The 13,479-nt window shown below is 42.5% G+C and overlaps 1 protein-coding gene across 1 annotated transcript in view; it reads right to left on the bottom strand.

Moving 5' to 3' along the window:
* The window catches only part of LOC147671992 (axonemal dynein light chain domain-containing protein 1-like), a gene marked incomplete at its 3' end in the record, with an annotated part of 350,388 nt that overhangs the window by 114,739 nt on the left and 222,170 nt on the right, over positions 1-13,479 (bottom strand). The window contains exon 14 of the mRNA XM_086948070.1: positions 9,260-9,494. Coding sequence (XP_086804196.1) covers positions 9,260-9,494 — 235 coding nt within the window. The remainder of the gene's footprint in view (positions 1-9,259; positions 9,495-13,479) is intronic.

Below are 13,479 nucleotides of genomic sequence, written 5' to 3' on the forward strand. Positions count from 1 at the left end.
TGTATTAAGGACAACACAGAGGCCTTTTTCCAAGGTCTAGGATAATGTCCAGAACTAAAAGCACTATTTAATAGCTCAGTAAGATGTAGAGCTACGATTCCTGGTGTCAAATGAAAAGTTCTAGAGGGAATGGGATCTGATGGATCAGCTGATTTAATGGGAGTCCATTAATATTACCACCTTCTCCAATGTAAATTCACTTAGTGTCACATTGCATTAGGAGAAACTTCGCGGTTAGAAAATTACATTATATCAACTTGAATATTTGACAAACTCATTATATACATCATTAATTTTAGCTTGAAAAAAGTTTGCCAGGCTGTTTCAAAAGGTTTTATTCAAGCCTGTAGTATTATTGTTAGTTAAATTAGCAAGTGCATTAACTGTTAAAAAAAATTATTTAGCTGATTGGATCTTTTCCGCAAAGTAGGATGTTTCAGCCATAATAAAAACGTAATATTCCCTAATACATTGCTTATATTTACCTCTCTTGTGTGGATCATCATTTTTGTGCCATATTTGCTCCTGCCTACGGCAAAGTTGTTTCTGAGATCTTAATTTTTATTTCTATAAATCTTTTGTGTTTTAATTGGGGCGAGTTGATAAACAGCATTAACAATCCAATGTCCAGAGGCACAACCGCGATGGCCAATATGGTGACCTGATGTCGGCTGTTGCCGACCTCCGCAGTGCAATGGAATACTCTGCTCGAGATCTTGCCAGCAAATTCGATGCGCTTGGTTTTGCAATGGAGAGACCGAGGCTGGCTGGACAGACAGAGCGCAGCTTCACACCGCATCTCCTGCCTCCTCACTGCAAGATGGCGGCCCCAAGTGCCACTGTTGAGACTCTTTGTCCTGTTGTATCCCCCTGCTGAGGAACTTCTACATCCAGACCACGGTGTGGACTCTGAGCCGGACTCGCGTTTGAATCGCCCGCTCCGATCCTTGCCCCCTTCATACTGGAAGTCGCCGTTGCTGCCATTGGTGAACTTTGTGTCTTTCTTCTTTGTCCTGACTCTGTCACAGGCTACCTTGCCTATCTGCTTTCGGTCCTGGTTGGAGTCCCCGGAGCGCTTTGAGGCGACCATGGCTGATGCCCGGTTGCCCAATGTTGGTGTTTTTGGTCTATGGTTCTCGCCCGTGTTCTACAATCCGAAAATGGTGTACTATGTACCCTCCTTGGGATCACTGGATTTTCTTATGCTCGACACGTCTGGGTGTTTATACCACAGTGACACTTCTGGACTACCGAACATTTCTTCCTCGGTTGCATTGATGTGCAGCGGCGGTAAGGAGAAAACGGGACAGGGATAAACGCTTCTTCCTATGGACTGGCAGATTCCTCGTTATTGACCGTGGCAGCTGGGTGGCGCGCTGTTTTCTCTGTTGGTGCGGTGTGCTGACTTTGTGCTTTACACTGTTTTGCTGCAAACTGTTTCTTGTCACCGGACTACTTACTTTGTGTTCATACTGTACTTGCGGGAGGGTACAGCCGAGGGACGGCATCCTGTTTGATTTCCATAGTTCGCAGTGGTGGGGAAGAGAGAATGGGTCGGGGTGTGCGCTTGTGCTCATGATTTGGTGGTTTCCTTGTTGCTGCCCTGGACATGTGGGTTGTGGATTGCTACCCTTGACTGTGCTCTGGGCTGCTTTTGGGCTTCCAACTTCTTTTGATTGTAATGTTTACCATCACCGGACACCATAATTTGTGCTGTTATTGGCCTTACGGGAGTGTGGAGCCGAGGGACGGGTGGTGGGCTCCTCCCCGCCTTTCTTTATTTAATGAGAGTTTTAGATTAGGACTCTTTTCTTACTCTCTATATTTCGGGACTCCTTTTACTGGGCGACAGGCACACTGCTAGGGGGGGGTAGGCCGTAGCCAGCTGCAGGGGTGCAGGGTGGGGTGTGGATGGGGGGGGGGGTTTGTTTTTATTTTTTGGTTCTATGGGCCTTCTATTCTTTTTCCTTTTTTCTTTCTGGGTTTAGACGTTTATCTTCTAGGTGGTGCGCAACGATTCTGGCATTTTGTTACATTGTGTATTTGTCTATCCTGATCGTACTAGGCCGTAACCAACCTGTTGTGCTGTGATATCCTGCTCCTGTCTATCCTTCAGAAAAAAACTTTTAAAATTAGACCTCAGTATTCCTGTACCAGATCCTTTGCGCTCATTGTGTTGCCACGTACTGTACCTGTGAGCCCTTGGGCTCTTTGCTGAGTTGTATTTGCGAATTTCTATCAATAAAGGTCTTCCAAAAATTAAAAAAAAACAATCCAATGTCCATAGTTAGAAGCCGCCAGGTCCAAATCATGAGCTGGTTGTAGTCAATGGACAAAAGTCCCCACCCAAGGAAAGCCTGCTTCACCGTAGGGTTCCTCCTCACGGCTGACACACAGCAGGATGCCAGCGCGGGCTACATACCTACTTAGAGGGGAGTACTTCAGAAGATGGGTATAAGAGGTATATACCTATGGATAATTGGGTGAGTTGTATGAAAGTTGTGCAGATTGGAGATAATCAGTGGACAGCGGAGATTAAAACTTCCTTCTGGTAGACTCAAATTTTATAGTTATCTCCAAGTGGGCTTAAAGGGAAATGGGAACAGATTTCATCCGGAGAGAGTGGTTGAAATATTTCTGCCTAAAAGAATTGCCCTCGTCAAAAAAGTGCAGTGGCATTTTTCAAGATCTGTCCCTCTCGGCCTGCTAATAAATCCATAGAGGATTACATATATTGTGTAAGGTATTAAATGTTTTTAGTCAAATTAATGTTTCACAGTCATATGGTTGTGATATGGGCAATCTTTACCTGTTAAGGCAAATCGTAAAGTATAGTTCAGTTAACAAAATACCTCATAATTCAATGGAAATAGTGTCATGAGAGCCAGGAGTCAGAATTTAGCTGGGTAAGCTTATTCTTATGGGTTGTCTTAATTTGTTGTATAAGTAGCAGTAACCCAAATTGTATAGGAAAGGCACACAAATCAGACTTCAGGATAAAAAGACACTTTTATGGGTGAAATCATGAGCTATAAAGTGTAGTACATAGTATATCATTGTTAAGTCTTGATACATATATCCACAACCTGAAGATCCAGCATTGTTCTTTCTTCAGGAGGGCGCATAGTCCGTCAGTGGGGGGGCATGATAATTGAGGTTTCTCTATTATCATCCCATGTATGTCATTGTCATGATGTGACATTTCCAGAAAATGATGAGTCAATGTTGTAGTGGAATGTCTGCAAGTTAGTGTATTGTGAGATTCAATTATCCAAGTCTTAATCTTCCCAGTGGTCATTCCTACAAAGTGAAGTCCACAAGGACATGTGATTCAGTGAATGATTCCTCAGCTGTTGCATTTAGGTATATTCTTAGCTCCCAGGGGGTTGTCAGTCCCGGAGCTAGTTGTTTAAAAGGGATGGTGAATTTACACACACCACATGTAGCGTAAGAAAACTGACCCAGTACACTTGGGAAATGCCAGAGTGGAGTATGTACATCAGTGTGGGTACTTGTCCTCGGTCAATATGCACTAGATTGTTGCACCTTTTTAAAAACAAAAAAGTTGTGTCTAGTTTCATTTTGCCAATATTAAAAATGTGTACAATTCTCATTGGTCTATTGAGATCATTTGAAGGAACTAGAAAATGTGTTGACCGAGACTAGCTTGTCTGACTCATTTTTAATTTATGACTCGAGCAGTGCCATTCTGTTGTTTTTCTTTGCCCATTCTTGGCTTTATCCATCAGTCTTCATGGATAGCCTCATTTTATAAATTTGCCACTCAGTTTTTCTGCTTGGGCAGTAAATGTGTTAGGGTGGGGGTAGTATCTCCGATGACGTAGGAGAAAGGAACTGGCCTACTTGGAGATTATCTTTCAGTGCCCTCAGATGGATACTGTTGTCTAGGAAGAGCACGTTCCTATTGGTCGGTTTTCTGCATAATTGTGTCACCAGTCTGCCATGTTCTGGATACATGAGTAGGTCTAGAAACAGGAGTTTGCTCTTACTTTGATGGCTAGTAAACTTCAAGTGAGTGTTACAGAAAGTGATTCACTATATGAATTCAGGAATTGACTCTTTCTTCTCTTCCCATTTAGGGAAGGATGTGATCCATATATTTTTTTTCCACTTCACTATCTGTCGGTGAAACAGATTAGTGTTCAGGTGTAATGTTATGAATCTCAAACTGGTGTATGTGCAGGTTAGCCATTCAGGGGGTATACTTCCTATTGAAGTCCTTATGGTTTGCAGGTAAAGTTGATCTGTAACCTAACAGTTCTTTAATGGCCAGTGATGCACAGTTCACTATGAAGCCAGTAGGAGTTTTTGATGTAGGTGGTGTATTCTGTAAAAGAGTTTCAATGGTATGTAATGGTATTTCTTGCAGAATACTAGTGTATAATGATTCTACATTTAGTCTGGTGAGGAGGTGTTTAGTGGATCAAAATGGAGGTCTTCTGAAAGACCAAGGATCTCCTTAGTGTCTTTCAGGTATGAGGGCACCTGGATAAATAAAGCCATTAAAAACCAATCCGTAAATTGTGGACGAGGTTCTAAAAAGGATCCTATTCCCAAAACTATTGGCCTTCCATGAGGTGGCCGTTGTAAGTTATGTAGCTTAGGAAGGAAGTAGAAGCAAAGGGTGCGTGGATCAGTAGTAAGAAGGAATTCTGTTTTTTTCTTAGTTATTCAATTATTGTGAAGAGCCTCTTCCACAATAGCCGCCATGCTCCTTTAGGGGATAACCTGTCCAACAAACACCACAGAGGTTTGCACTCCCTAGTCTTTGGAGGGTACAGAATCCGTGGCCTTGTCTGCCAGGCCCCTTCCCCAGGAATCGTTTTCAATTGCATTTACAGGTGCCTTTTTTATAAGAAGCCCTACAATGAAGAAGGCAACTCTTGGTTGGGTGAGGAATTTTGTCCTTAAAGACTCTTTTCACAGTTGTAAAACATATAGCCACTCTGTAAACTTAAACCTGGAGTATTCTTGTTTATGTGCACACGAGAGGAAGAAGGAGAACACATGACCTCTAATGAAGCCTCAAAAAATAGGACATTGGACTTTTAAAAACTCTGTAACATACCAAAGCAGATGCTTTCTCAAACATTGATGTTATTTGTACCTCATTTATGCTTAGCATGCCTTAGTTAATAGCCAGCATATTAACTGCTCATAACACAACCAATCTTCAATAAGTCTCCAAAAAGTGTTATGGAAATGTACCACTATGCAGGGGAGTAGGGTGTCTCATTCGATAATGTGCTCTGGTCTTTGTTAAATGCTGTATGTCGATGGTCTTTCTCCTTCTCCTTTTCCTAAAGTCCTGAGGTAAAGGAGACCCCTTCCAGCAGCCAGAGTGTCTGACCTGTGGTGACACCAGAAACATAGGAATACCATCAGGAATGTGGTGCCAAATTGTATCATAAGGAAAAGCTTCCTTGTGAGAAATATTCTAGCACCAGGTATCAGAAGTAGAAAAAGGTTCAATCAGAACTGGCATAAGAGAAAAGAACTGCTGGCTAGAATACCAATACAGAAGTGCTATGGTAGACAGCAGCACCATTATTCACTTCTCAATAAAGCGGAAAACAGTACCCATAAGACAGGAATGGGATGATCTTAGAGCAGACCATTATGCACTGGGCAGGCTCCACTAAGGATTGCATGCTAGTAAACAAGCTCTAAAGAGACATCGTGGTGGTTTCTTAGTTAAGGAATTGTAGATCCCTTAATGTGAATGCATCTATCTTGGTGAGTGCAGTTACTTTATGCAGACCAATGGTATCCTGCCTGTGATCCTACATTTGGAAAAGCCTCGCCTCTCGGGACACCTATTCATTATGCTTTGGAAATACTAAGATACTAGTTAGAAAACTCCTTATCCAACAACAGGTTCCTAGAAATAGACACACAGAGAACCAGAAGATCTTGAGTACGAGAACTTTGAGGAAATCCGGCCCTTCTCCAGGAAATAAAACTACAACACTTGCCACAGAATAGAAGGTGTTAGTGGATTAAATTATACAGGTAACAGAAAGAGTCAAGACTGGCACAAACTCTTGGAAATAAATAAAAACTCACAGATTCAGAAAGCAAACAATCATCTGTTCCAATTTGCCTTCCTTTGCTTGAAGAGTTCACCTTTTCTAGCAGCAAATCTGGCTCCTTGACGACTGACCATAAGGTAAGTTGGTTGGGCACATGCTGGATTGAGAAATTCTGTATTTTATTCATTATGTGGGCCCTTGCTGCTCTAATTGCTATCTTTGTACTTTAATTCAATTTAAAGTTTTCCCAAAAGCATGAACTTTGGCTTTTATCTAGCTCGTCAAACAGGTGACTGCTAACTTCTCAATAGAGTCCATGATCATCTTGGGACATGATTCCTTTAGAAAGCAAAGAAAGGAAACCAGCATTGTCAGACCCCATTCGGGAACGTTACTGTGCAGACAGGGGCTACTGGACACGAATCATGGTGGTTGAGATTGTTTGACTTTAGTGTTGCAGGGTCTGTCCTACTATGGCTTTGCAAACTGGGCCAAGTATATCCTTTCCATGCTGGACGCTAGGCTAGGGAGGGCAAGACTTTGAAAGGATCTCTGGGGAGTATCTTGGAGGCAAGAGCTCAGAACTCAAGAGCCAACCAACTGACACAGTAACATATTGTCCAACTCAGTAATTATCTTTTAGTTAAATGAAAGTACTTTAATCTCACAGCAAGATGAAATACTACAGTTCATAGAGGTTCCAGGTACGAAACTGTTATGTCATCTAGTATCCTCAGTGAAGCGCTCCGGTGCCCTCTTCATGCTTTATGAATTTGCTAATATCTACAGTCCCTGATATGGAATGGGTATCTGCATCAAATATGCACAGGTGCAACTCACTCTGGATGCACAAATCAGTTCAATTGTTTTTGCTGACTTGAGGTTCCCTAGGTAAAAGTCGTAATTTCATTTCAACTTTCTATGCACACTCGGGCCTGATTCACTAAAGGCCTTCACACTTGTGGGGAGGCCCCACAGTCATGGGGGATTCTCCTTACTCTTGGCAGAGGCCCCGCAGTCGTGGGGGTGTTCTCGCACTCAGGCGAAATCTCAGCAATGACTACTCTTATTCCGAAGATTCTGCCCTGAGTGTGGTGACGCCCCCATGACTGTGAGGTCTCCGCCACAAATATAGAGGCCCTATGTGAATAAGGTCTTCAGTATCTTGTTCCAATCATGACTAGGCCCTGCTACTAACTGTTTGGTGGAGATGCACCCTGGTGGTGCCAGTGGACACGTTCTGTGGGCCCGTTCCTGCTGCTGTAACTTTATTGACACAGAGGTTGCAAGGGCAGCCTGTTTATCAATAAAAGACACTGTCTGAGAACATCATGGTAGGCCTGCAACATCGGTGCTCATCGTTGACAGTTACGGTCTGCATGGTAGGATGTAGACTGGTGCTTGGTGACAGCAGTTGCAGCCTCCAGGCATGGTCTTCAGCAGGTCCGTGTCTTTGACCGTTGTGGCCTATATGTTGATAAGGGCTTCCGTTTCGGGGGCGATGAAGGATCTTCAGCTCTGAGGTCATTCACTGGCAGAACCAGTCTCTCAATCACACAGCTGCATGCCGGACAACACAATGAAGCTTTGCACTTGAAAGTATTGCTAAAGCTCATAATGGGAATCATTCAGGGAACTTTGGGGCCCCTCACGACGCGGTTCACTTCTGGATTCCCTGTGGAAGTTTTTGTAGCAGATAAAAAACAGAAATGGTTTGGGGGCTGAGGCACATCTCACAACATGGTCTGCTTCTGGCTTTGCTCTTGAATGTTCACAAAAGAGTCCCTCTCATGGGGTGGAGGCTCCTCACCACGTGGTTTGCTCCTCGTCTTATTCCATCTCAGTCAGCTTCCTTTGAGTGTTGCTCAAACCAGGGACAAGCTGATTTCCTCCTCCTGGAGAGTCTCTTCACCAGCAGGCACTAATTTTGTCTCTCTTAGCAAGCAGGCAGACTTCTAGGTACTATAATGATCCTCAACTCTTTCAGCATATAGTGCAGAATTCAGGTGATGTTCCCTAAGCTGTGAGATAGTAGCTATCTTGCAGACACTCAGGGATGTGGATCCACTGTCTAAGGCTCTTGAACCGGTTTTGGTTGGTTCACTTTCAAATGTCATTTTCTGGCTGTCTCTCAAAAACAGTCTTTATGCAAGGTGATGGCAGGCAGCAATGATGTTGGCTCCAAGCAGAAGTATCCAGAACTAAAGCACAATGAAGTAAGAGCTCGCTCACCTTCCTCTCATCAGCGTTTCCGAAGCAGTAATCCGGGACAGGCAGCAGGCCCATTCTAGAAACCACCTCACCTTGAACAATAGAAACTGCAGTCCTACAAGAGATGTACTAGCTAACAAATGGCAGTGCTCAGAAGTAAATAATCAGCAGCCACCTGCTAACAAGAAACACATTGTGTTTTTAATGGTCGGACTGTCTCCATCCTCAATCACTTCAGTATCTGGGTCTAAACCTAACATCCAAGGAAATGCAGAAAATACACTTATAGCTGGATCCAGCTTCCATCTTGTGCTAGGCTAATCCAGGGGACATATGAAATGGATCCCACTGGGTCTAATACCAAGATTCTCACTACTCACAGTCATACTACCTTACATATCCTACACATCCTCCTTGGGAGAACAGAAAATCAGGATATCAGTTTCAGATAGAATCGGGCAATCTGCGCAGGGGTACTTGCCTGTTTATCATGTATAGGGCATTCCCATCCCAACATAAATAGAGAAGTTGTACCAAGTTTTTTTAAACCACCACACGTTGTGCTCCAAAAAAGTTTGCCCTTTTGCTCATGCCTTAGAAAGAATGTAGCTAATTTGGGATCGCCTTCACACCTCGATCGGTATATCCTTCACCCCCCCCACATTCACCAGTAATCGAATTCCAAGTCATTTTCACTTATAAACTATCCCATGCTTGTCATATTCATCTGTCATTCCTTTATCTGCATGTCATTATTTTAAGCCTCTAAACCGTCGTCTAGTCACACTGCTCATACTTATACCTCATGTCACTTAAATCCAACATCGCTTGTTTGTCTTTCATCTATCACATATATTTTTATAGTCCCTTAAATCCACTCAGTCACTCCATTAGCTACATTCATTAATTTGCCCTGCTAATGATATGATTCCTATCCACAAGTGCTATAGCTCATACAGTAAGTGACTATTGGAAATATTTCTTATGGTGCTTACCATTCTCACCCTCCACTCGACAGGAATACTGTACACACAGATCCTGGACGCAGCGATTAAGATCCTCCATAACCCTGTGCTCTGGCGGAAGGACACCGTCCAGGCTGCAGTGGCGCTGCAGCACATCTTGTCCCAGATTTGTCCATTGCACCTGGATCGACTTGGCCAATTTCAACTTCTCTTGGTTGGTCAGGAGCACATCTCCGCCAAATCGATCGAGGTCCTCGCTCATCATCTGAAAGTAAACGATTCAATAATTAATGAAGGGTCAAGATTCATCCTCATTAAGAGAAAAGACTACCAAATGTTTTTTGGTAGCACTATGCCTAGATGGAAAATAAGTTCCATGTAATATCTTAACTGAACACAGCTGGTGGGTTCGCCCCATGCAGCGAGGGCTCACAGAGAAATCCATAAGCACACTTGATGGCAGATTTATGAAGGCTTTGCAAAGTTACAAAAAGGGATCTAAACCAGTGCTAAGTCTTGATAAACTATTAAGGCCTAGATTTAGTAAGGGCTTGTGTTGCCCTTGCGTGACACAAGGCGTCGTAAACCATTAAGTCACATTTACTAAGCCTCCCAAATCCACCTTGTGTGGCTCTGAATGGCTTAGTAAATCTAGAGTAATGCAAGGCAACGCAGCCTCTGCCTTTCTTTACTTCGAGTTTGGAAAGTGTTCCATAGGTAGAGTGTGGGTGTTCTCACGCATAACCAGATTTACTAAGAACAGTAAAACTGGGAATGCGTCAAAATGCTATGCCATCCCAAAAGAGGCATAAGGAGGAGAAATATGTTTATTTCTCCTTAATATTTCGTCTTTTTACGAGTGCTGCATTCTGCAGCACATGTGAGAGAAAGAGAGAGAGAGAGCAGAAATGCTGCACATCTTAGTAATTATGGCCCCTTCCTGCTCTTTCCATTTGACGCAGCCAGCAAGTTGGCTTGCTGCATTGCGCCAAATGTTAGTAAATCTTGCCTTTTTTTGTAGCACAAAATTTTCTTTTGCGCTGGAAGGTTGTCTAGAAGTAATGAAAATCATACATTTCCCTACATTGTGTAAAAGGGGCGTTCCATGAATGGTACATGATTTTTTTCTTGGTAGCACCCATGGTGTTTGACGCAAAGGTAATCATCTTATATTGGCAGACCGGCCTTGGCCCAAAAGATATCCTTCCATGAGGCAAACTTTCCATTTGTGGTGCACAGCACACACACGTACAAAGTATGCATCAGTGTAGTATTTTGTACTGGTAGGGTACCCTTACAGAACAAACCCTATGCTAGACTTCACACACACACACACACACGCACACACACCCACACACACACACCTTTGCACCCTAGTGTAAAAATGTGTACATGATGATGCGCACAAATTTCTAATGTAGTGCAATCTGTGTGTGGCGCATGGCAGTGTAATTATGTCCCAGTACTTGGCATCATCATATCCCTATAGTTATAGTGCTGACTGCTTTCTCACTGATCTCACTGTGTTGTGTAAAATACTAGTAAATTTGCCCCACAGCACTCATTATAATCACCAAAACAATTCTCAATTTTTGATTTAGCAAACATATCATTTAGTGTAGAAATGGTTTCCAGATTTGAAGTCAGAAAATAGGCCTTAGATGGAGAATCCTTGAACAATTAAAGAACTTAGAGTCTGATTCTGATTACGAGTTCTGGAGGTCCCGCCTGCAGCCAGCGGTCAGCGGCAGTGTTTCTGATGGGGGTGTATTTTTTTAGCATATGTCGATGCTGGTGTGAATATTTAGATTGCAGTGTACACATATGCATGACACGAGAAAAAATACCTTTTATGGATATTTTCACATTGAGTCTGGACCATATGTTCCTAGTCCAGTCAATGGAAAATAGTACAAAACAGATTTACTTGCATTTCGGCGGGAAAAGGGTCATTTCCTGCGGGGCAATATGCTGCTGTGAAGGGGGATCTGGAGAAAGTAATCTATGTCGAAGACTGAAGGGAAGAAAAGGAAATGTATGAATATGTACCCCAATTCCTTCGATTCCACCCACTCAAAGCAAGCAGTCCCATCGCCATGATTTGCTCATCGGAAAGCCAACTCATAATTCAGACTCTGTACCACCCTACGGCAGCTGCTTTTCAATGAGAGCCATCGAAGCGGCCTGCGAATGCCTGTCGGTGCCAGCAGTGAGCTGGTGATCTTTCATCTAAGGGACCGTCAACATCGTAATATGCCGGTCGGACCGCCAATGGTGCAGCGGTGAATCCGACACTGACGTAACGGAGGTCCCAAGACCACCAAACTCGCAATCAGGCCCTCAGGCTCTGATTTAGGGATTGATGGACAATGAAAAGTCAGACAGGGTGGCAGAGGCCTTTACATCTGCCTCCATCTCTTCCCGCCATTTTGAAAGATGTCTGCCAGGTCGACTGTTAACTCTACTAATTGCATAAACTGCTGTCATAGAGGTTCCTGTCAATGTTGTAAAAGTTCTTTTTTTAAAAACAAGCCCCCAAACCAGGTGCTTGGTTTTGATATAATAACAAAACTAGTAGCACAAAAAAAATCGATTTTTCTCACATGTTGTGAGGATTATTATGTTTTATTTCCAGTCCCTCACCGCCACACTTTATCTAAATAGGGCAGGCAGTGTTATGTGCTTCCCCCACTCCTTCGAACCATTGGCAAAAGGGTTAGGTAAACAGAGTAAATTTAACTCAGTTGGAGTACACCTGGGGTTCTGCCTAGCTCAAAATCAGGAGGGCAGACCGAGAGTTTGGTGGAGAGGCTACTTTATCACTATTTGCCAAACTCTAAATTTGACCCCTATTTATGGCTAGCATCAACCTCAGGTTTCACAAACATGAACATCTGTAAGCTGTCCAGGTTTCCTTTGTCGAACAATAACACAAACATGTTTCCCAAAAAACAAAGCAAAGGTTCCACAGGGTGCATGCAACCCTGTTCTATGTGCCTATACTACAGTTTTTTATCAAAGGTTCTCAAGCCAAACAGTTCTACTAGAAACACGTACTTTGAATAGATCACCAAATAGTATTGAACCTAAAATGTGAAGGCAGATATGATACATCCTCTGAACAGTATAAAAGTGAAATGTGCAATACAATGTACTAGCAAATTCCAGTGTGGCTTGTGTCATCTAGAAATGATACTCTGAAAAGTAGAACATAGAAAAGAAGTGATTCAAGGACAGTGTTTGATGTAGGAAAGAGCCCACAGTGAATACTTTGATTTGAGATCGCTACGACCTGATTTTATATTTATGGACAACCATGGTCATCTAAGGCTTATTAACTGTCATCTAACGAGGACCAAGGATTTGTCTAATTATTCTACTGGGGTGCTAAACCACGCTTCACCTGTTTTATCTTCCTGTGAGCCGGGTTCTATCCAGAGAGTAGGACAGTATGTCCCCCAAAGGGCACATATCTGAAGCTGGATTTGGAAGGCAAATGGGTGATGATTTTGTCTGATTGCTATATGTATCAGAACATCTTAAAGCAAAAAATGTGTATAGGTTGGATGGCTCATTGCATGAGAATGGCAGACAGTAACAAGTCAAATTTCGCATCTCCTGCACAAATTAGATCAGAATTTGGAATATGCAATCAGCAAATTGCAAGGATGGGACAATATATAAAGGTATGGAAATGAATCAAAACTAATACTTCTAATCCAATGAGTTGCTTATTCTGGCAAGATATACAGCTGAATCAAAGTTCAAAATTAGGGAAATGTTTACAAATAGCACTGAAGGAGTTATCGGCACATGAGATTTGGGAAATTACTATAACATCAACATCCTTTAAAAAGACGATTAAAGGAATAATAAAACCACTGTCACATCGGAAAGATAAAGAGCTATTTGGATGGATTATTTTGAATGAGTATAAGATCCTCAAATCCCAGCAATATCTAAAAACATCTTAGACTGCACAAATAATAAATATATTTATTAAGGCGAGATTTGGCTATATTCCAGGATCAACGCAAGTAGTGGCATGGTTGCACCCATCTAAGTTGAATTCTTGCAGACTATGCAACCAATGGGAAGATAACATTATCCATTTGGTTTGTATATGCACAGCGATGAAGTAAGAAAGATGGAGATATTTAAAAAACGATTTTATTAATCGAGGAGTATGATCATGTAGACAAGCTCTGATATTCTGTTTTAAGCCAACGGATATGATCATGAATACAAAC

This window comes from Lissotriton vulgaris, unplaced genomic scaffold (genome assembly GCF_964263255.1).
Source record: "Lissotriton vulgaris unplaced genomic scaffold, aLisVul1.2 SCAFFOLD_2464, whole genome shotgun sequence".
NCBI classification, from domain to species: Eukaryota; Metazoa; Chordata; class Amphibia; order Caudata; family Salamandridae; genus Lissotriton; species Lissotriton vulgaris.